This window comes from Nomascus leucogenys, chromosome 16 (assembly GCF_006542625.1).
Source record: "Nomascus leucogenys isolate Asia chromosome 16, Asia_NLE_v1, whole genome shotgun sequence".
Classification (NCBI taxonomy): domain Eukaryota; kingdom Metazoa; phylum Chordata; class Mammalia; order Primates; family Hylobatidae; genus Nomascus; species Nomascus leucogenys.
Window position 1 is genome coordinate 84,224,477 of NC_044396.1, and position 23,173 is coordinate 84,247,649.

The 23,173-nt window shown below is 43.3% G+C and overlaps 1 protein-coding gene across 1 annotated transcript in view; it reads right to left on the reverse strand.

The window, feature by feature from the left end:
* Nucleotides 1-23,173, reverse strand: part of KCNQ3 (potassium voltage-gated channel subfamily Q member 3) — a 350,253-nt gene that overhangs the window by 22,845 nt on the left and 304,235 nt on the right. Inside the window, exons 6-9 of the mRNA XM_003256215.2 lie at nucleotides 22,909-23,019; nucleotides 21,262-21,357; nucleotides 19,023-19,117; nucleotides 12,200-12,226 (exon numbers count right to left, since the gene is read on the reverse strand). Coding sequence (XP_003256263.1) covers nucleotides 12,200-12,226; nucleotides 19,023-19,117; nucleotides 21,262-21,357; nucleotides 22,909-23,019 — 329 coding nt within the window. The remainder of the gene's footprint in view (nucleotides 1-12,199; nucleotides 12,227-19,022; nucleotides 19,118-21,261; nucleotides 21,358-22,908; nucleotides 23,020-23,173) is intronic.

A 23,173-nucleotide genomic window follows, 5' to 3' on the forward strand; every position in this document is an offset into this window, starting at 1 on the left:
AGGAAGCGCTCAATAGATGCTGGCTATCATTATTAACTCAGTAAGTAATCCTTTTCCCACAGAAGCAGTAGAAGGCTGACGATGTGTGTGAAAAGGATGGATACAATTCCCTGGGCCACAAATAAAGGTTTTTTTTTTTTCTTTGGTTGTTGTTGTTTAAATGAACTGAGATGAGTTTGAGAGATTTATATATTATTTTACAGTACTTCTTAATGCTAGTCTAAAAAGTTCAACATTGTCATTGCATTCCACTTCCGTAGGAGATAAGTATATGAGGAACTTAATTCCAGATAAACTAAGCAAGACAAAATTAATAGCAGCCACTTTTTCCTGAATTGAAGTTTCAGTAGAATTGTTGAATATAAGGAAGATAGTGAGAGGACTCTCTAGGTTCTATCTGTGCTGGGATTTAGGATTTGCTTGTTAGGCATTTAAATGCTTCACTGCAACCTCAAACAGTCTGGATTGCTTTGGCCATGTTAACCTAAAACCCCATTGGTCACAGATGGCAGTTTAGATGGTGTTAGGAATCCAGATGCATAGAACAAAGTCAGAAGTCTCGGCTCAGAATCGCTCACAGCCATTGCACCTAAGAGGCTTATGGAATTCTTCCTCCAGTGAAGTGGATGATCAGCTTACTTCTTAATTGTGTTGCCTGAAATCCAAGACCCCAAAGGATAATCAAATGCAAGGCAAAGTTCACTGCTGAAACTCAAAACCCAACTCTGTTCCACGCTGTATGGATTTCCAGTGCACAATTAAGGTGTTGTTCTGGGGGGCACTGCAGATCTTGCAAGAAAAGCCTTCCCCAGAGCTGACGTCAGATTTTCTTCGAAAGCTAGGGCTGTTGGCATGTTAAGTGCAGGCAAACAACTTCCAAATATGAATTGTAAAAACTGCAAATAGGTGGACTGGGCATGGAAAAGTAAAATCAAGGTTGTTCTATCCTGGAAAATGCGGCTCTTGTCATGGTCTCCTCCTTCAGTTATCAGCACGGGGAACTTCAGCCATGTTCAATTCCGTGTAGTTTCTTCACATTCAGTGTTTTGCATGTGCTGTGAACTCGACCTGGGAAAACCTTCATCCCTTTTTTTCATGTAAGTGACTCTTTCTTTTGTCTAAAACACGGTCCAAGCATCAGCCCCACATCTGGACGTTCAATGTAGTGGCTACTGAGATCCATTAGACATCCATTCTCTGTGCCCCTTGTCCACTTCAGGCTTTTCTCATCCATGGCACTCGGCCACTACAGGGAAATATTTGACTTAATAGGGACTCCCTTACTAAATCAGTGGTTCTCAACTGGGGGTGATTTTGACCCCCCAGCCAGGGGACATTTGGCCATGCCTGGAGACATTTGGTTGTCACAACTACTGCTGATATAATAATGGGGAGCACTATTGCCATCTAGTGGGGAGAAGCCAGAGATGCTGTTAAACATCCTGCAATGCACAGGAAATTCCCAACAAAGAATTATCTGTCACAAATATCAATAGTGCTGAGGTTGAAAAACTGAGTGGTAAGCTTTTGGGCCCGAAACTACCATGTTCAACTTGTATATGCAGGATCTAGCACGGTGTCTGCAATGTTGCAAGCACTAAAAGTATTATTACAATGTTGAAAGAAGGAAGGAAGTAATAAAACATTCAATCTTCTGATTAACAAAATGCATCTAACCTCAGCTGAGAGAGGGACTGCTGTATAGTGGAAAGAGTGTGGACTTTGAAGTAAGAGAATTGAGTTCAAATCTCTGCTCTGTAGTTTATATTTCACTTAGGAAAGTCATTAACAGATTCAATTTCATCTGTAAAACGAAGCTAATATTTATTCATTCAACAAAAATGTGTTCCACACCTTGTAAATCCCAGGCTCAAGGTAACTTGTTGAACATACATTGGTGATTAAAATCAATGTGGTTTCCTGTCTCTAGTGAGCTTATGATAAAGTCAGGAAGACATATAATAAGTAAACAGACACATTCATTGCTAGAAATCTGACAAGGAGACCAAGAGAATGCAGTAATGAAGAACAACAGGAGGTTGACAGGTAGGGTGGCTTGGGAAGGCATCTTGAGTGGATGGGAAGATGAATTAGGAAACCAATTTCAGTAATCAAGGATTAAGATGATGGTGGTCCAGAGACAGAAGCTGAGATCTGAAGGGCGACAAGCTGGATTTCAAAGAAAGGAGGCAAGAGCTCTCCAGGCAGAAGAACTGCATGTGGGTGCAAGGGGCATGAGGACTGGACTGTGGCACCAAAGGGAGGGCATGTGGCCAAAACATTCTAAGTGAGAGGCAGAGTGGCACCAGATGAGGTCAGAGTCCAGATAAGTCAGAGACTTTAGAAACGAAATACTATTTAAACAGAAATAGAAAATAGGAGTTTCAATTGTATTCTAAGTGTACCTGGGGCCCACAAAGATTTTTGAGGAGAAAGTATTTGAAGTTTGCATTTTAAAAAACACATACCTGTTCATTGCAGCATTATTCACAACAGCCAAAAGGTGGAAGCAACCCAAATGTTGTCCATCAGTGGATAAGTAGATTAAAAAAATGAATGGACATACAGCGAGATACCATTTGGTATTAAAATGGAAAGAAATCCTGATACATGTTGCAACATGAATAAACCTTGAGGACATTATGCTAAGTGAAATAAACCCTTCATAAAAAGACAAATACTATATGATTCCACTTATATGCGATATCAAGTGTGGTCAAGCTCATACAAACAGAAAGTAGAATGGTGGTTTCCAGGGCCTGGGGGCATGGAACAGGGGAGCATTGTTTAATAGAAATGAAGTTTTAGTTCTGCAAAGTAAAATGTTCTGAAGATTGGTTTCATAACAATGTGAATAGACCAAATACTATAGACCTGTACTTTGTTTTTTTTAAACAGGGTCTACACTCTGTCATCCAGGCTGGAATGCAATGGTGTCATCTTGGCCCACTGCAACCTCTGCCTCCTGGGTTCAAGTGATTCTCCTGCCTCAGCCTCCCGAGTTACTGGAATTGCAGGTGCTCGCCACCATGCCTGGCTAATTTTTGTATTTTTAGTAGAAACAGCGTTTTGCCATGTTGGCCAGATTAGTTTCAAACACGCCTGGTTAATTTTTGTATTTTTAGTAGAAACAGGGTTTTGCCACGTTGGCCAGATTAGTTTTGAACTCTTGAGCTCAGGTGATACGTCGCCTCAGCCTCCCAAAGTGCTGGGATTAGAGGCGTGAGCTGCTGTCCCTGGCCGAGATCTGTACTCTTAAAAATGGTTAAGATAGCAACATTTTATGTTATGTGTATCTGACTACAATTTAAAAACATTTTAAAAAGAACACAGTGGGCTTTTTGGTGGAGAATGGATCCATGGCAAACAAAAACAAAAAAGAGAGACTGAAAAGGAAGCTGCTGAAGATATCCAGGCAAAAGATGCTACTGCCGTGAGCAGGGTGATTGCAGTGGGTAGAGTAAGAAGACTAGAACTTTGACATCGATTTTCGACCAGTACACCAATATTCCCTGATGGGTTCTAGATGGGCTGTGAGGAAGAAGACTGATAAATAACCACCCCTCGTTTCTCATTGCACAGATAAGTTGTGCAATCACATAGATACCCTTATTATAACCATCATTATAAGCTATTATTTTTGGAGTTGGGCAAGACTTGGAACAAGCAAGTGTGGAGAAAAAATCAAAAGTGGAGTTTGGGATATGTTACTTTTACGAAGACTGAGAGGCATCGTGTCGAGTAAGAAGTTGGGGACTGTGTCTTTTTTATTCATTGCTATATTCCCAGACTCCATAATGGTTTCTGGTACACAGGAGTGTCTTAATAAATATTCATTGAATGGTGGATGAATGGATGGATAAGTGAATGGATGATAGAGAGATGAATGGATGGATGAAGATGGGTGCATGGATGATAGATGGATGGATGATGGATATATGGATGATGGATGAATGGAAGCAGTGTCACTAGAGCCAAAAAAGAGAGTATTTCAAAGAAAGGGTTAATCTGTCTTGTGCCATTTTGATATGAGTGCTCAGTACAATGGTGCAGACCGAGTGCCCAGCACAGAACAGCCAATCCCACTTATAGGAGTCAAGGCCTTCTCTCCTTTATTCTTTCATCCTTTCATCTTTTCATGTGGAAAGGGTGGGGACTAACAAAAGATCTGCAGTCCCCTTTAAGAGCACTTTTAGAAGGCTTCCTAGCACCATGGTCTACCCTGAGAGAGACAGAGAAAGCAGACAGGTAATAAACACCTGTCACCTTCCACATGCCAAACTTTTGAGGCTTTGGTGTCCTATTTTTCTCTCTAAGAAAAGACTATAAATGAAAGTTGCTGTCTGTACTTATTTCTTAAGATATTTTATTCTTTAAAATAAAATGAGAAATGCTCACTGGAGATGACATGACAATGAATGTGAAGTGGCCAAAAGAAAAGGGGCCTGGAACTTGACGGGCCTTCCTTAAATGGTATAAACATTGAAGAAGATGATGGTAATTTTTTTTTTTTTTTTTTTTTTTTTTTGGAGACAGAGTCTTGCTGTGTCACCCAGGCTGGCTCTTGGCTCACTGCAACCTCTGCCTCCCAGGTTCAAGCGATTCTAGTGCCTCAGCCTACTATTGTGGCAGGAAACTTGTAGCACAAAGGACCTGAAGTGGCTTGGAAATCACCTAGCTCAATCTCTGCCTTCTAGAGATAAGGGACCTTGGGCCCAGGTGGCAGGTGATTCCCAAAGGGCTGGCTATTCTGGGGAAGGGGAAGGACAGATAAAGAAAGGAGGAAGCAGGATTGTGATTGGACTGACCACTGGATTGGAAGGAACAGCATCATTATTTTGAAATAACTCTGATGTGTTAATTGGGTTCTCTCAGTTGAACAGGTTTGCAAAATTAGTTCTGCTGAACTCAAAGGCCTGTTTGGTTCCCTCTAATCCAGTGAGTCTGAGGATCTATGAGGATGATTCCAGGACATTTGCAGCGGATACTCCAATGACACTGATGTGAATGTGGAGAGCAACATATTATTTTCTTCTGGCCTCGTAAGAAATGTTTTCTCCATTTACCCAAGTTTCTTGTCTGAATAATACACCAGTTGATCAGCACTGATCTCTAGTGAGCATTTACTACAGGCTGAGCTCTCTTCAAGGCACAATAGGTATGATTCCAGCCAGCCCCTGTGGTCAGCATTATTGTGATTTCCACAGACAAGAACATGGAGACACAAAAAGGTTGCATAAGTTGCCAAGAGCACACAGCTAATTACAAGGGAAGCCAGGTTTTGAAGTCTAGTAGTCTGACTGTGGACTCTGTCCTCAGTCCCTATGGCTATGACTACCTCCTAATTCTATACTACCTAGTTATTTTTATTCCCTGGTTAAAGAGAAGAAATGACCACAGATCTGGAGGGATCCAGGCAGACACAGGTTCAAATCCCAGCCCCTGTGTTAGTTGTTTCACCTTGCTAATCCCTAGTGTCCCCATTGGTGTAGGGGGATAATAAAATCTAAATCTTTCATAAATTTCTATCTCAAAGTCATGTATCCTGGATCTGCTGAGACAGGTTCCCACCATATGCAACCTACCACACTTGTTTTTGGCAAACATAGAGGGTTAAATTGTGTTGCCCCACACAAACATGTAGTATCGCTAACCCAATACTTGGGAACGTGACTTTATTTGGAAATAGGGTCTTTTCTGATGGAATCAAGTAAAGATGAGGGCATCCTGAATTAGGGTGGGTCTTTAATCCAATGACTGTTGCCTTTATAAGAGAAATGAGAGGGAGATTTGGGACACAGACACACTGAGAGGGAAGAAAGCCATGTAAAGTGGGAAGCAGAGATTGGAGGAATGAGTCGAAAAGCCCAAGGATCAGCATGAACTACCTGAAGCTAGGAAGAGGCAAGAAAGGACTCTGGTCTAGAGCCTTTGGAGGGAGCATGGGCAGGCAACATTTTGATTCCAGACTTCTAGCTTCCAGAACTGTGAGAGAATAAATTTCTGTTGTTCTAAGTTAACCAATTTTGTGGCAATTTGTTATGGCTGTTGTAGAAATCTAATAGCAAATGAGGGCTTGGTGAATGTACTCAGTGAAAAGTTCTGTTTTCAGACTGATGAAGCCAAGTCAGGGAGCCGAGATACATTATTGTGTGCTAAGGGATACCATGCTCACAGGTAGAAAGAGGCCACATGAACCATACGGAGGACCATCTTTTCCCTATTTTTGAAGTCATAAAAAATGCAATGTCTATACGTTAAGAAGAATTGGGAAGAAGCTGATAGCTCTACTAGCTTCTCTCGATGGAAGGAGGTGAATTATCCAACTGGGTTATGGTGTGTGCAATAGCCATTCACCCATGTTCTTTGATTGGGAGAGTTCTGTATTAAATGTCAGTGTTCAGATACGGTCTTTCTCTCTCTAGCTCTCAGTGCTCAGTGGCTGACTGGGAGAGTGTTTGCTCTGTCCCTGTGCTGTTTCCAAGGACACACTTGGTGAGAATTGTTGCCCCCAGAGCCAACCTTGCTTTATCCAGAAATTGTAACCTGTGTTTTATTTTATTTTTATTTTTATTTATTTCACTTTAAGTTCTGGGATACATGTGCAGAACGTGCAGGTTTGTTCCATAGGTATACATGTGCCACGGTAGTCTGCTGCACCTATCAACCCATCATCTATGTTTTAAGCCCCACATGCATTAAATATTTGTCCTAATGCTCTCCTGCCTCTTGCCCCCCATCCACTGACAGGCCCCGGTGTGTGATGTTCCCCTCCCTGTGTCCATGTTTTCTCATTGTTCAACTCCAACTTATGAGTGAGAACATGCAGTGTTTGACAACCTGTGTTTTAATCCTTTGACTTCTAGGTATATTTCTTAATGGGTTCATAATTCAGAGGGGAAGGGGTATTATACATAGCCCCCCACACCGCATTATCCCAAGAGGAATACTGAGACTAAGCCTTCAGGACATATCTGGCGTCCCTCTGAGGTTAAATAAAATCGGTCCAAATATCACCTCTGCATCTCGGTTACTCTGCAGCCTGGATAATGTTGCAGGGTCTGGATAGCAGGAGAAAATACTAATAGCTACGGGGTTGTGTTGAAGCCTTTTGTTTTGCTCTGGTTAACAATTTCCTCATCAGTAAAATTAGGGGATTGGATTGATTGAGCTCTAAATTCATGTTTACCTTTAGCAGTCATTGATTCTGAAGCATGGAAGGTGTTTGATTGCCAACATTGTTCATGACTCTGTGAGATAAATTTCATGTGGCTGATGTCACAGGGAGAAGGCAAAGTGTGAATTATAGCGTCTGACCAAATGTTCTTTCACACCACAGACGACCTTGGCTCTGTGCCTTTTCTTGCCTCTATAGCCTCCTCCTGTCCCTATAGCAGGGACTTCAGCTAGGTGGGCCAAGAAAGGGTAGAAGAAAACAAAACGAGCAAAAGGGACACCTGCCGTGACTGACTAGGTAACTGTTACCAACAGCTGGAAGGAGGAGCATAATGGTAGGAACCATGAACTACAGAGCTAGACAAACTGGATCCAAGTCTTGCTCTTGCTACTTTCTAGCTTTGTGACCTTCTGCAAGTCACTTATCTATCTGACCTCAATTTCTCATCTATAAAATGGTGATTAAAAATAGTACCTATCTCTTAGGGTGGTTATGAAGATGAGATGTGCTTACAACTATGCCAGGGAAGCAGTCAGCATTCTTTGTAAGTTACTGTTGGATTCTTTGATCCAAAGAATGATTCTCTACTAAATTTGACCACTCTGTAATGGGAAAGACATAATCATCACATAGGAGATAAAGATGGTACCTGGGACAGATTTTTTTCCCTCTCCAAATATGAATACAGAGGAGAAGATTCCTGAAGGCTGCTGTTCAGATTGAATTGGTAGAAAATACAGAATGAACCACTGGGCTCAGGCAAGCAACTCCTGTCAACACAGTTATCTATTTTGAGAATTTAAAAAATGCTAGTTTCTATCAAAAAGATGTCCATAATTATCAGCACTGTGCATGTCTAGTGAATAGTTATTATTGCTGTTCAAAATGATGGACCTAACACAAAATGCCAGTCTTAATATGGTTAACTGTTCACGTTCTTTAATGCAATACTATTATTAGGAATTTGAAAACTTACAGGTAAAATTTATGCCTATAATGAACAATTATCGTGTTTTGTCTACTTGATGTTTCATCCCTCATTCTTTGAGGAAAAAAGCGCCCTATTCTTTTCAAGAAGTGAGTATCCCACTTCGATCATGTGACTCTAATGGGGGCTGCCAAGCATAGTCTCTTACACTGCACCCACCCACTCTAACAGGTGGAAATCTGGTCCAGAGCTTAGACAGTAGCAGCTTTTACTCTTCAAGGGGTAGAGATTGTCCAGGGTGTGAATATGTGACCCAAACTGGGTCAATCTGAGTGCTTCTCTGGGATTTTAAAAACTGGTGTTGGGTGAAGTGTAGATGGACAGAAGACAGAGGAAATATATGTGATTTTGGAGCTGTTAGTATCTACTGCTTCACTGATATGGAGAAAGTTGGCTAAGAGAGTAAAATTATCACAAAAAGAGAAACAGAGATAAGAGATAAAGAGAGAAAATCCTGGGGTCCCATTCCATGTTTCTTAGGGGTTCCCACCCTCTCTGATGAGTGGCTATGTGAACCAGTACACCTCCCTCAGTTTAAGTTGGGTGGAACACTATGACACTTGTAGAATAATGAGTCCATCCATCCATCCATCCATCCATTCATCCATCCATCCATCTATCCATTCATTCATCCACTGTCTCGCAAAGTTAATATCTACTGAAAGCCAACCATGTGTCAGGCTCTGTTCCAGGCACTGTGTCAGGTGTAGGAGATAATGCAGTGAATAAAACAGACAGCTTAGCCCCTTGGAGGCAACTGACTTAATATATATATATATATATCATCATAGGATCATGGGGACAGAGACAGGGGCATGGGCAGAGGGTCAGGAAAAATCTCTCTTCGGAGGTGACGTTAGGCAGGCTCCCAAATGAAGTGAAGGAGAGGGCTATATAAGATGTGAGATAAGACCTTCTGGGTGAGGGAAGACAAGGGCTGAGATCATGCATCCATTGTATTAGCCGAGCTCATCCTGCACACATGGATAACAAGGGCATGACAGCCACCTGTGCTGCAGGCAGAGGCCAGTTGATGCGGAGGAAGGCTCATGGACTCCCTATGCATCTGCAAGGCCCATCTTCAGTGTTTGACTTGGGTGTAAGTTATGTAAATGCTTGAGATCAATTTCCTCATAAGTAAAACAGAGGTACAACTCATCCTTGAATTAGGTCATTTTTTATAGTCACTCAGCAAATACATGTGGGGTACATCTTACATTTCAGGCAGAGTATTAGCCTTGTGGAGCTCATGGTCTACAGAGGAAGAGATGATTTAACAGGTATATATATAAATATGTATCATATTTATGTGGTATATAAACAAGAACTTTATTATATTTGTATAGATATATAATAACATTTAAATCAGTTTATTGAAAAGAACTCAAGCCCATAGTTGGTTATAAAGCTGTTGCTTATGAGGGCTGTCTTGACTGTTTTGATTTATGAGGATTTGTTTGAGGAATAAAAGCTCAGTTGAATTCTTACAATGAGTGGAAGGTTGGCTTTGATAATTTATGCTTCCTTCTCAGGATCTCTGATTCTAAGGTTAATCAGAAGAGAGCCAACTTCTACTGTGGGCTTACTAGGGGCCGAGCGTTATGAAGCATATATGCTTTATTAGGGAAGTTCTGAGTCCCACCTCAGGGCACCATGAGTTGGGCATCTAAACTAGGTGAGAAGGGATGGGAGGGTGTCAGCTGTCTTCACTTTCATGAGAATCAAATAAGATGACATATGTAAAATGCTTTGCATAAAATTATCAAAGCCAACCTCCCAGTCATTGTAAGAATTCAGCTGGGCTTATGTTCCACAAACAAGTCCACGTAAATCAAAACATTCAAGACAGCCCTTATAAAGCCATAGCTTTATAACTAAATATGGACTTGAGCTCTTTCCAATAACCTGACTGGAAAGTCATTTTACTTATCCCCAGTATAGCACCAGCATGTTAAGTTACAGAGAATACAATTCTTCCATCAGGCTGACAAATAAACAAGTGTATGGGCTACCTATGCTGGAAGGAGGTGATAAGATAAACTCCAAATCTGACTCTATTTAGAAATATGAATAAACGGGCTGGGCCCAGTGGCTCATGCCTGTAATCCCAGCACTATGGGAGGCCAAGATGGGCGGATCACCTGAGGTCAGGAGTTTGAGACTAGCTTGGCCAACATGGTGAAACCCTGTCTCTACTAAAAGACTTCACCTCAAGAGAAAAAAAAAGAAATATGAATAAAGGAAGGCTGGAACACCAGGTGGCTGTCAGCTTGTTGAAGAAGCTATTGTAAGGTGGAAAATGCATACCAGCAAGTGTGACTCTAATGCACATGTACATTCCTGACATTCTGTAGTCACCTGGTTCCCTGCCTCCTGTGTAAAGGAATTGATTCCACTGTTGACAATTCTTGCATCCCATCTCCAGATCTCATTTCCACCTCTAGGCTGTGCAGCTATAATCACACCTGGCATCTCACCTGCTAATGCATCAGCCAATCTGACTCTGTCCCAACCCGGGATGAAAGAGACTGAGTGACTTACATAATGATTTTGCTCTTCTTCTCTGAGGAGGGTGAGCCACAAAACACCCAGCAACTCTGACCCTGAGAAATAATGGGATAGATTTTCCCTCTGTGCTCTTGGCAGAGTGGGGGGTTCTTGAAAGGGACATGAGCAAGTTGATGACAAGATATCAGAAGCCCCTTTTCTAGAGAGGCATCCCCAGGAAAGCCTCAAAATGCATCTATCTGAGCCCTAATTAAACCGGAAGTGCTGAATCCAGGGCACAGTGATATTTGAATGCATATTTCAATGAATTTTGTTCATGTCTACATAGAAAAGTCTCTAAAGGTAGATTTAATAATTCACTTGCAGTGTCAAAATCTGCACGATTTAAAACCCTGTTGGTCATGAAAGAAGACGAGCAAAGAGCACCCTGTTGGGAGTCTTGAGACCTTGATCATCTACTCTTGGTGCTTATGGGGTGTGTGATGTGAGATGAGCCTGTCCTCTCCAGGGACCTTGGTTTCCATAGAAATATCTGGAGAGATCTCTGTGATGTCCTTTCACTCTGCCTCTGGGAGCCATGAGCTGCTGCAGATTCTTTAGTGAATGTCCCGACACCATTACTTTCATTCACCTAACCCTCCTTTACAATCTCCTCAAAGGCCCTTACAGTCCAAAGTGGGTCCAGGCAAGAACCACGTGGTCCATTTGAAAACACACCCAAAGGAAACAGAACTGACACTGTCAGTAATTGTCTCTTCCAAGTGGGATTTTGTGTGGATGGGGTTTCATGCAAACACTTGGGAGGATTTGACTTGGCTTCCCAAAGGCCATTGTTTTCAAGTGGCTCCCCTATAAGGTAGTCCAGGGTCCTCTCACCTCCTCTGCCCAAATTCTGTCAGCACTAGAAGGAGAGCATTTGGACTTAGTGTCCAGGAGATTGATTGTGAGGACTCACAAGTGATTTGTCAATAATAATAGTTTAAAAATGGTTTCTACATGTCATATAGGTATATAGATAAATGTGGTTTACTGGGAAACCTCCACAGTCATGAGGATAATGAATTAAAGTCTTGATTCAACTTACCATCTGTGAGCCCAAGAAGCAGACGAAGTGATATATCATGAAAATGACATGGTCTTAATATTCGGACCTGACTTTGAATTTTGGTCTTGCCTCTCAATCTCAACCCATCCTCTCTGAGCCACAATCTCCTCATCCACAAAGGACGATATTAGGGCCTATCTTACACTGTGGTTATGAAGACCAAATGAGATAACATGTGCAGAACTCCTGACACAGAACCCAGACCCTCAATAAGAGGTTGCTGCCATGATTCCTATTAAGTTGCCTTCAGATCAACCAAAAGGAAGCCAGGCAGAGGACTACGGTGGTCAGCAACAATGTGACCCCAAAGACTCTATCTTGGGACCAGCATGACCACCCATGGGGCCCTACACCATACAGAGCAGGATGCTCTGTCTTGACACAGATATGGGAAGAAGGGAATTCATAATCAGAAACTTACCTGGATGCTGCCTCTAGCTGTTCTTTCCTAGAAAGAGAAGAGGGAGAAAAAAATGAGGCATAAATTATGTGAAACAGCTGTATTCTTCCTCGAAAGATTGCTGCAAAGCTTCCCTCTGAAGATGATGGCACAGAATTGAGCTCTAGGACAGGATGGTCAGTGTGGAGGGAACCAACAAAGGAGGTGGGTTTATGCAGCCAGACCCCAGCCCATGCTACTCCCATCGGCTCTGAGGTTTTCAGGGCTCTTTTCAGCCACTCATTCATTCATTTATTCATCCAGAAAATGGTTGCCGAGCACTTACTCTGCCCCAGCTCTCATGTTGAGCTCGGGAAATTTATTTGGTGGTGGAGACAGACCAGGAAACCAGGAATGTCATAATGTAGCAGTCACATACCCCCATAACTTTGTCACTACCATTGCCATCATAGCGAACATTGTCTTAACTCAATTAATCCTCATAACAACCCTATGAATTACTATTATCATCCCATTTCCCTGAGGAGAAATTGAGGCACAGAGGGATTAAATGAATTGCTCAAGGGCTCACAGTTAGGAGGCAGCAAAGTTAGAATTCAAACCCAGGTCATCTGGCTCTGGAGCCCTCACTCCTAACTGGGAGGTGCACCAGCCGTGCTTTACTCATATTCAGGACTCCAAGCCTTTTCTCAGGCTCTCCTTCTGCCTGGAACTCCCTTCTTCTTTTCCCTGCCTGGAACAGTCCTACTCATCCTTTATGTCCACCTGGAGGGGCCCTCCTAGGGGTTCTTATTCAATTGCCCAAGGTCTAGACTGAGCAAATCCCCTCAAAAGTGGAATGGTACTCTGTCATTATCACGTGGATCACATCGTAGTAGAATTACATGTAGTCTGGTTTTTTTTTTCCTTGTCTAAAATATGAGCACTCTGGCACCCAGCACATGAGAGTGCTCACTAAATGTTGAAAGAATGACTGGCCTAACATGGGGATCCATGGGTGGGAGGGATGGAGACAGAACAAGGGAATCATGGCAGAGAAGTAAAAGAGTTAGGAATTTATGCTTTGAGGGTCAGCTCAGCATTTAGTTACAGTGTGGTCTTGGGCTGGCCATACATTCTCTGGGCCCATTTCCCCACGAGCATAATAAAGCGATGAGTTAGTTGATCACAAAGCAGGTGGACACAGAAAGCTGTGACTCTCTAGGATGTTTTCTGGGTCTCTGAGGCCAGGAGAAGTAGGAAAGGTAGTAAGGGGAAGGAAAGGGCAAGGGGGCAGCTGAAGGGCATATTGGAAGAGAAGGCATGGTAGGGAGAAAGTTTAAAGGATTAGCACTGTCCATTCCTTTTTCACTCTCCACGATGAGTATTTCATGCTTCCTCCTCTACCATCAGACTTCTCTCACTTCTCCACCTTCCTCCCAGCTGATGACCTCGACTCCCCTCTCACTGAGATCTACCCATGGTCTCACCATCTGGCTCCACCCACTGGACTTCTGTTTTGTGCCAATGGATGAAGGGCCCATGCTCTTAATGAAGGCCCATACTCTACAGACCAGGCCATCTCTGCTTCTCTCTCCTCTAGTCTTTCCCCTTCTCCCATATGCACACTTATCCTTCTCTACTAGACCCTTTCCATCAAAGAAAAAAATTCTTGGCCTCACATCCACTCCAGCTGTCACCTACACTTACTGAACCCACTTGCTCATTTCCTCATCACCCTTTAGTTCATGTCATCTGGCTTCTGTGTCCAGTGCTCCACTGAGATTGCTCCAGCCAAAGCCCCAGCAAACTCCAAGTCACAACATCCCATGAGCACATCCCTATCTTATCTTCACTACCCTTATGATAGGATAGGACCAGTGCAGTTGACCTGTCCAGTTAACTGTTAGATCCCCAATACCAAATAGAGTGCACATAAGGGATGATCAATAAATATATGCTAAATGAATGGACTAAATGAATAAAAAGGTTTTAACAACATTCCAGAGTGTTCTAGATCATGGTTGCTAACAGTGGTTTCCCAGGGCAGTAATTTGGGGGCTTCTTTTCCCCTTCAGCATCAATACTCCCTTGCAGCCCAGATTCAGTCAGCCCAGACTGAACACTTGCTATGAGCTAGGGACTAAGACAACTACTCTCACACATTTTACTCAGTTTGACCATCCAAACAACAATCTTCAAAAATGGGTCTTATTATCCAAACGACCCTTGTGTCATCTTACTTTTAGCCAGCTTTCTCCCTAAATAATGTTTTCTTCCCAGAGATACAATGCAAAATAAAAACATAGGTTTTGGCACAAGACCTGGGTTCCAATCTTTGTTCCATCATTTATCAGCTGAGTGATATTAAGCAAGCTAATTAATCTCATTGACTCTCTTATTCTTTACCTATAAAAATGGGGTTATGAAAAATGGAGTGATCCCTTCTACTTACCTTCCAGGACATCCTAAAGCTTAAATAAGATAGTATGTATGAAAGCAGATCCAATGTTATTTGGCCATAGGAAATGACTAGTGCATATAGTCCCCTTTCTCCATTTCTAAGCACTCCAATAATCTTGACCCTGGTCATAAAAGGAACAAGTCCTTGTTACACAATGAACTACCTGTTCTTGGTCAAGTATTTTCTACATCGTGGGCGAAGAAGTCTTCTCATCTCCATTTCAGTTCTCATAGCTAACAATTCCAGAGCTGTGCTGTCCAATAGAGTAGTCACTAGTCACAGAATGTTATTTACTTTAAAATTAAAAAATCTGTTCCTCAATTGCACTGCAAACAGTCAAATTCTCACTAGCCACACGAGGCTAGTGGCTACCATATTGAACGGTGCAGCTATAGAAAATGAAAAGTCAGACATAATTCCACTCTCCCTACCGGGAATAAAACAATGCACATGCTCTGTTGATAAAAAGCAATGTCTGATTTTTTAACAGCTTCCCTCATCCCTGCTTGTATATAAGAATGTATAATCTGCCATCACTCCTACCCAGCATCTTCCTGTACCCCCTCGGACTCTTATGACCAACTTGTACTAAGTCCATTCAGTCTCCACTGGTCAGCAGATCGGAAGACCTGGGTTTGCCCTCAGTTATGCCCAACATGGTATGTGGCCTGAACCTCTTGGGGGTTCCTGAACTTCTGGGGGCTCTCAGGTTTTTCTCATAAAATATTGGGTTTGGACTTGAAACTCTTTGAAGTTCTTTGCAATTCCAAAACAATTAGTTTATAATTATAATTTGTAATAAAAAAAATAAGAACAGACCACCGTCATCCATCACTGCTAGCCCCCAAAACACAGATACTTGCAAATTAACAAAGAACTACACTAAGCTGAAAATTGTGATATGGCATCATGTTGCAGATGGGCTACGCAACTTCATCCTTCCAAACCTTTGGCAGGAATCTAAAATGGTGCAGCCACTATGGAAAACAGTCTGGCAGTTCCTCAGGAAGTTAAATATAGACTTACCAATCCTACTCCTAGGCGTATACCCAAGACAGTTGAAAACATATGTCCACAGAATGTGTATGTGAATGTTCATAGTAGCATTATTCACAAAAGCCAAAAAGTGGAAACAACCCAAATTTCCAACACCTGATGAATCATTAAACACAATGTGGTATATATAATCAAATATTATTTGGCTATAAAAAGGAAAAAGGTTCTGATAGGCGGCGCTACAACACAAATGAAATGTGAAAACATGCAAAGTGAAATAAACCATGCATAAAAGAAAGACAATATATTATATGATTTCATTATACTATGAAATGTTCAGGATAGGTGAAATAAAGACAGAAAGTAGATAGTGATTGCAGGGGCTGAGGAGAAGAGAGAATGAGGAGTATCTGCTCATTGGGACAGAATTTCTTCCTGGGATAATAAAATTGTTCTAGAATTAGATAGTGGTGATTGATACCACACTTTGTGAATATACTCAAAACCACTGAACTGCTCACTTTAAAAGGGTACCTTTTATGGTATGTAAAATCCTCTTGTGAGTTTTGAAATGTATCTCAAGAAAGTTGTTATTAAAACAAGCATAAACAAAAGACAAGAAAACCTTTAGGAGGTAGGTAAGAAAACACCAGTGTGTTGTCAGCTACTTCTTTGCCATTAACAAACAGAGTGGGTTGGAATTCCAGGACATTCTTTTCCCAAGGGACTGCCTTGCTTCAGAATGGTTGCTAAATGAATTTCTCTAGGAACATTATACTTTCGTCCTTGAAAAAAGAAAGAAAGAAATGTATTCTCTTAGTTTAAAAACCATTCTCATATCACAGCAGCTGTCTGCAGCACAATGTATTCCTCCAAGTCTCTGACAGCTAGGACAATGCCTTATTTATAATACATCAACCCAAAAGAATGGGCCCATTGCCAACACCTTGGGATGCATACCAAATGGAAATTGTCTTGGTTCTGCATCCAAAGTGTTCTTGTTTGAGTTCAAGGTCACTGTGGTCTCTTAAGGGGAAGTAATCTGCCCATTCTAAGAAGACTCTGCTTTATGCTATCCCAAATCCTCAATGATTATAACAGGGATAGCATTTTAGAATCAAATAGAAACCTGTAAGTCAAGTTCTGAGCAAGAAAGTCTAGTTACAAGTAAGTATAACCAAACTTTCCCATTCCTTTATTGAAGACTTGCTTCCTCTGACCCCTCTAACTCTCCCACCAGTCATGGGTCCCTTTTGCCTGTTCTCTTTCAGGTCCTCCTTCTACTCTCCCTTCTAACTGCTTCTACCTTGGTCTAGGCCCTCATTTCCTCTTACTGTGAACCCTGCAAAGTTTGCTAGCTGATCTCCTTGCTTTGACTTGAGTCCATAGATCCATCCTCCACACTCTTTGCTATCATATTCCTGAAAAGTGGATCTGCTGATGTCATTCTCTGGCTCATCTAGCTTCTCATTGCCTTCAGGATCAAAGTTAGATTCCTCCGCAAGTCACCCGTGACCTTCCATGGTTGTCCCAGTGATTAACACATACAAGGGGATCAAAAATATTAGCGGACAGAGTGCCCTGAGTGCCCCGAACAGAAAGTGGCACCTGCCACCAGAACCTTTTGAGGAGTGAAAGCAAAATAGGAGGTGTGTAGGGGTGGTGGTCAGGGGTCCAATCTTTCAGGGTCCTGGAAGTCATGGTCAGGTTTTGGACTTTCTTTACTTTGTCATGGTCACCGACTGGAAGGTTTTATGCTGGAAAATGAGTGCAATTCTCTTCTATTTCCATAATCTGGAGATGGGAGTAGAAAGAGAAATTGAGGATAATGAATGTGTGTGTGTGTGTGTGTGTGTGTGTGTGTGTTTACAGAGGAGTTGTGGCTGGGCACAGAGGGAGCGCCCTATCTAGTAGTATTGGGTTATATGAGGGTCCACTGAACCTGCAGACACAATGACAGAAACTTGCTTTGAGGCAGGTTCCAGCCCCAACTATGAGGCTAACTGTCCATCTATGTTTCTTTCCAAGTCAAGGGTTCTAGGAGTTCAGCACACTACCCATACACTTAACAATCTGAGCTCAGGCCCCTGGTATCAAAAACAAAAAAAAGCAGTCTGTTCTAGAAGCTCAAGTAGTGAAAAGACCATGGGCTTCGAAGGCCTCCAGATGTAGCTGACATTGGTTCAAAGTGTCAGAGCCTGACTCTGCTAGCTTCTCTGAAAGTAGCCTGGGAGTACAAACCATTCAGCCTGGCTCCAGGTGTGGACTCTGGGCCACTGGCTCAGCCCCACCCCAGGGGCTCCTGTTCAGGATGCATTTACCATCACACTTCCATCAGAATTGCTGAAAGTGGAGGCCAGATCTACCTTTGCACAATACCTCCATTGAGTCTGATGCACCTCAAATCTTCTGACTTATCTTATAGGGTACTGGTGGGGATTAAATGAAATATGAACTCGAATGCCTAGAGCATAGTGGACATCCAATGCATATTAATTTCCCCTTCCCTTTTCCATAACCATGGAAAAAGGTTCTTATTTTTCTCTGAGATCTTCAGTTCAATCTCCCACCTCTGAGAACACGAAACAGCATCTCTGGGTGGCCAGAGGCCTCTTCCCGCTGTCCTCTTCCTCATTTCCTTTCCTGGAGTCCACAGTAGTCTGTGGGTGTAGGCCATGCCGGGGTTGGAGGAGCATCCAAGATTTCAGGGTGGCTGATTGTGTGGACTGCCCAATTCCTCAACCCATTGATCCTGCTCACACATTGATCAGAGCTTTCCTTATCAGCCACTCCGTGCTGGCTAACTGGGAAGCCCTGGCTGCACAGAGGAATCACCTGGGGAGCATCAAATATACTGATGCTGGGGCCCCAGCCCTGGGGATTCTGACTTAATTAGCTTGAGGTGTGGCCTAGGCATCAGATTTTCTTTTCTTTTCTTTCTTTCTTTTTTTTTTTTGATAAAGGGTCTCACTCTTACTGTGTCGCCCAGGCTGGAGTGCTGTGGCACAATCTCTGGTCACAGAAACCTCCATCTCCTGGGTTCAAGCAATTCTCCTGCTTCAGCCTCCTGAGTAGCTGGGATTACAGGCACGCACCACCACGCCCGGCTAATTTTTGCATTTTTAGTAGAAACAGGATTTCACCATGTTGGCCAGGCTGGTATCGAACTCCTGACCTCAGGTGATCCACCCACCTCGGCCTCCCAAAGTGCTGGGATTATGGGCGTGAGCCACCGCACCCAGCCAGAACTGTTTAAGTTACCAGGTAATTCTAGTGTGCAGTCCAAACTGGGGACCATTACCCTGAAGGGTGTTCTCCAGGGACCCATGAGGCCACAGACACGAATACAGACCACAGGAGAGATGGCTGGTTACGCTCTGAGCATTCAGGTGAGTCCCCACTTGCCTGAAGAAAGGAAAAGAGACGACTGATTCATAAAATCTCCATGTCGCCACCAGGTCAATCCTGTTGGGGTTGGTAGCATAATACCTCCAGGCAGCCTGAGGGGCAGAAAAGAGGGGCAACAATGAGTGGGCACCACCTGAAACTTTCGCACAGAATCCCACACCATCAAAACAATGTTTAAGCCCTGGACTCCTAAGAATTTGAATGTGCATTGAGCCAACATTCAGAAAAACTGAGATTCTTGGCTTTTTGAAGCTACTTTGGGAAGAAAAACTTACTTGACCATCTTGGAGCTATAATTGGTGCTGTGGTGAGTGGGGGAATGGAGAGATGAACTGAAGCGGAGGGAGAGAAGAGAGTGGTAGGCATAAAATCCCTGAAGGGAACAAGTACTAAAGGCCAGTGCTATGGCTCATGCCTGTAATCCCAGCAGTTTGGGAGACCAAGGTGGGAAGTATCACTTGAGGCCAAGAGCTGGAGACTAGCCTGGGCAACATAATGAAACTTCATCTCTACAAAAAAAAAAAAAAAAAAAAGGACAAAGCTGGGCATGGTGGCACGTGCCTGCAGCTCCAGTTACCTGGGAGGCTGAGGTGGGAGGATAAATTGAACCCAGGAGGTCGAGGCTGCAGTGAGCTGTGATCACACCACTGCACTCCAACCTGGGGTGTAGAGTAAAAGACCCTGTCTCAAAAAAAAGTAAACAATAAAATATTTAAAAATAAAGAGAAACAATTACCACTCTTTCCAGAAGGTTCCCTGAGACTTCTCAGTCAAATAGATAGGAGAACAGTCTTTTGTGCCATTTCTGGGTGCAAGAGAGAGCCTAGGAGATGAGGTTTTGACTGAAATATCCTAGTATCTCTAGGATTCGCTGATGGTTTGGGGTGTGGGGAGTTAATGGGACAGGCTCTTGGAAACTAGGACAGGCCTAGGAACCACAATACGCAGGATGACATCATGCACCATCTAGAGTCAGGCACAGAGACCCACAGAGACACTCACTACAACTGGAGAAAGCTCACTAGTGGGTGGCCATGCCCTCGCACCCAAGCAGCTATAGATAGGACATTCTGCTTTCCTATTCACTGTGCCCTCATCATCCAATAACGCATTAAAACAAAGCAGGAGCTCCCTCTGAAATATAAGAGGGAACACTTCTGCCTCTGTCATCACCTCTCACTGCTCCCCGCAACCCCCAGCCCATGTGAAGCTAGTGATGGAGACAGAAGGCTGGCAGGTGCATGTTCAACATCCCCTGGTCCATGGTTGTCTACTGGGCAGCACAAATGGGAAAAGTGTTTAATATTTTGCACATGTAAGGCATCTCTTTCTCTCTTGGCTTATGGACTCTCTGCTTGGCAGATGTGACAGAGACTGTTCTCCTTGTAGCTGATTGGCTAAGTACCTGGACTTTAGGCTGACTCTTCCCTATGGGTCCCGAGGTCAAATCTGAGGGGAGGTAGAAGGAGAAGAAAGCCTAGTACAGCCCCAGGTCCAAGCCAGATTCTCATCTGCAACACACCATCAGTAGAAAAGCTGAGGCCAGGTGCCACAACTCATGCCTATAATCCCAGAACTCTGGGAGGCCGAAGCAGGAGGATGGCTTGAGTACAGGAGTTTGAGACCAGCCTAGGCAACACAGTAAGACCTCATCTCTACAAAAAATAAATTTAAAAAATTAACCAGGCCTAGTGGTGTACATGGTAGTGCACGTGGTGTTGCATGTCTGTAGTCCCAATGACTCAGGAAGCTGAGGTGGGAGGATTGCTTGAGCCTGGGAGATGGAGGCTGCAGTGAGTTATGATCACACCACTACACTCCAGCCTGAACAAGAGAGTCTCAAAAAGCTAAGAAAACCACCATATCAAAAAAAAGCTGATAGGTTGATCCTTGAGTTCTGTGTCTATTTCTTGCTTGGCTTAGAAACTGAATGAGAGAGTGACAGGATTGTCACCTTCAGTACACAGAAGAACAGGTGAAATAGATACCCATGGAAAGTCCCATAGCCATCCACGAGTAAGCTTGTGCAAGCAGGCCTGCTCCTGCCTGGGCACATTAATACACACACACACACACACACACACAGACACACAAGACACACAGACACACATGGAATCCTGGGTACTGTCCCAGTTCATGAGTATGTCCCCTCCACATGTGCACACACACACACACACACGTATGTGCATATGCATGTATCTTAATCCCATTCCAGTTCATTCCCAGGCAGACAGACCTGAATGAGCTCAGCAGCTGGCTTCCTCCTTTTCTCAAAGTGCTTCTGACGGTGTTGCTCCTGCACCTTGAGGGCCAGCCCGGACCCCAAGATGCCCTGGAGGGAGAGGCAGGCAGGCAGTCAGCCCCCAGCTAGACTCTCCCAGCATTCCCGCTCCATTGCCAGGGTAATGGGGACTGTATGGCTCAATTGCACTCCAAGTCCCTGCAGTGACAACATTGTACAAAGAACGGGAGGGGGGAAGAGCCCTTCCTTCTCTTGAAGAGAGTAGGGAGCTTGGTTAAGTGAAATGAGCCTTGAAGTCAGGAAGACCTGGGTTCCAATTCTGACACTGCCACTTTCCAGGTGTGAGGGCCTGGGCAAGCCCCTTAGCCCTGTTGCATCTTGGTTTTTTCTATAAGGAGGTGGGATAATAATACCTAATGCATGATTTTGTTAAGAAAAAAGTGAGATAATCTTTACAAACTGCCAGTAAGGGGTACTGCACAAAATAGATGCCCAGTAATGTTAACTGAGTTTTAAAAATATTTTAGCTGCTTGAACTGTCACTTGATACTTTGACTATAGCCAGAACTTCCCAGAATTGGGATATGTTTTGATTTTCAGGTCAGACTTGCCAGTGGATTAAGTGGCCAGAAACACACACTTTTCAAGCTGAAAGAGAACTTGAAGATCTTGTAACATTCCTATGGCCCTGACTCATCGGTGAGAAAACTGAGATTCAAGAAGGTCATTTGCTCAAGGTCAAATAGCTTAGGAAAAAAACAGACAAGGTAGGGCTGCAAATAGAGAAAGAACATCACCAATGAAAGAGTGGAAGATGAAGTGGGTGGCAGGGAGATTGTTACTTAAAAGTTTTTTTCAAGCTTCATGATTAAGAGCCAGGTTTTAGAACCAGTGGACTTGGGATTCCTGGCTCTACAACCCAGTAGCCTTGTGGCTGTAGAAAATTTACTAACCCAATTAATTCTCTGGTTTCGCATTTGAAAAATTGAGATAAAAACAGCACCCAACCCATAATGTTGCCATGAAGATTAAATGAAATGATGTGGGTAAAGCATTTGGCATGATTCAGGCACACAGTGAGTTCAACAAATGCAATCTGCTTTTATTATTATTACATATCTGGACACCGGGCTTTGAGGAAGTTACTCTATCATACGTCAAGGCTTATTCTTGAGAGAAATGTATTTTTTACATAAGCCAGTAAGTAACAGGACAAGAGAAGGGAGCTCACATAAATGAAGGATCTGCTCTGTGCAAGGCACTGGGAATGCATGAATGAAAAATATAATCCCAGAACTCAAGGAGTTCATAGTCCTCTGGGGGAGGCAGATCTGGAAATGTGTAATCCTAGCATAGGGCAAGAAACTCCTTTACAGAATTTTTCCCAGAGTTATGCCCAGAGCGACTAACTCAGCCTAAAGAAGGCAGCATTGAAAGAGGAGTTGATGTGTGAAGAAATCTTTGGCAAAGGAAAGCAGCAGGGCCCGTGGCAGAAAGGCAGGATCATCATGCTTAAGGGAATGGCTAGGGAGTTGGTAGGGTATAAGAGGATAGAAGATGAGACTGGAAAGTTGAGCTGGCGCCAGGTGGTAAGGGGCCCTGCACATCACATTGGGGATGTCATATATCAAAGGTACTTACCGCTGGAAGGGCAAAAAAGGAGACGCCAATTAAGGAAAAGGTGGCAGCAATCAGACGGCCTTCCCATGTTTTGGGTGTCTTGTCTCCATAGCCAATGGTGGCCAGTGTGATCTGAAGAGAGAAGAGTTCAGACATGGAGTACCCCATGGAGCAGAATATCAGGAACATGTCAACTGAGCTCTACCTGTAAGCCTCTCCATCAGCTTGGGCAATGCTCCCATTCATAACAAGGTTCCCTTAGGAGAAAAGACACCAAGTACCTAGT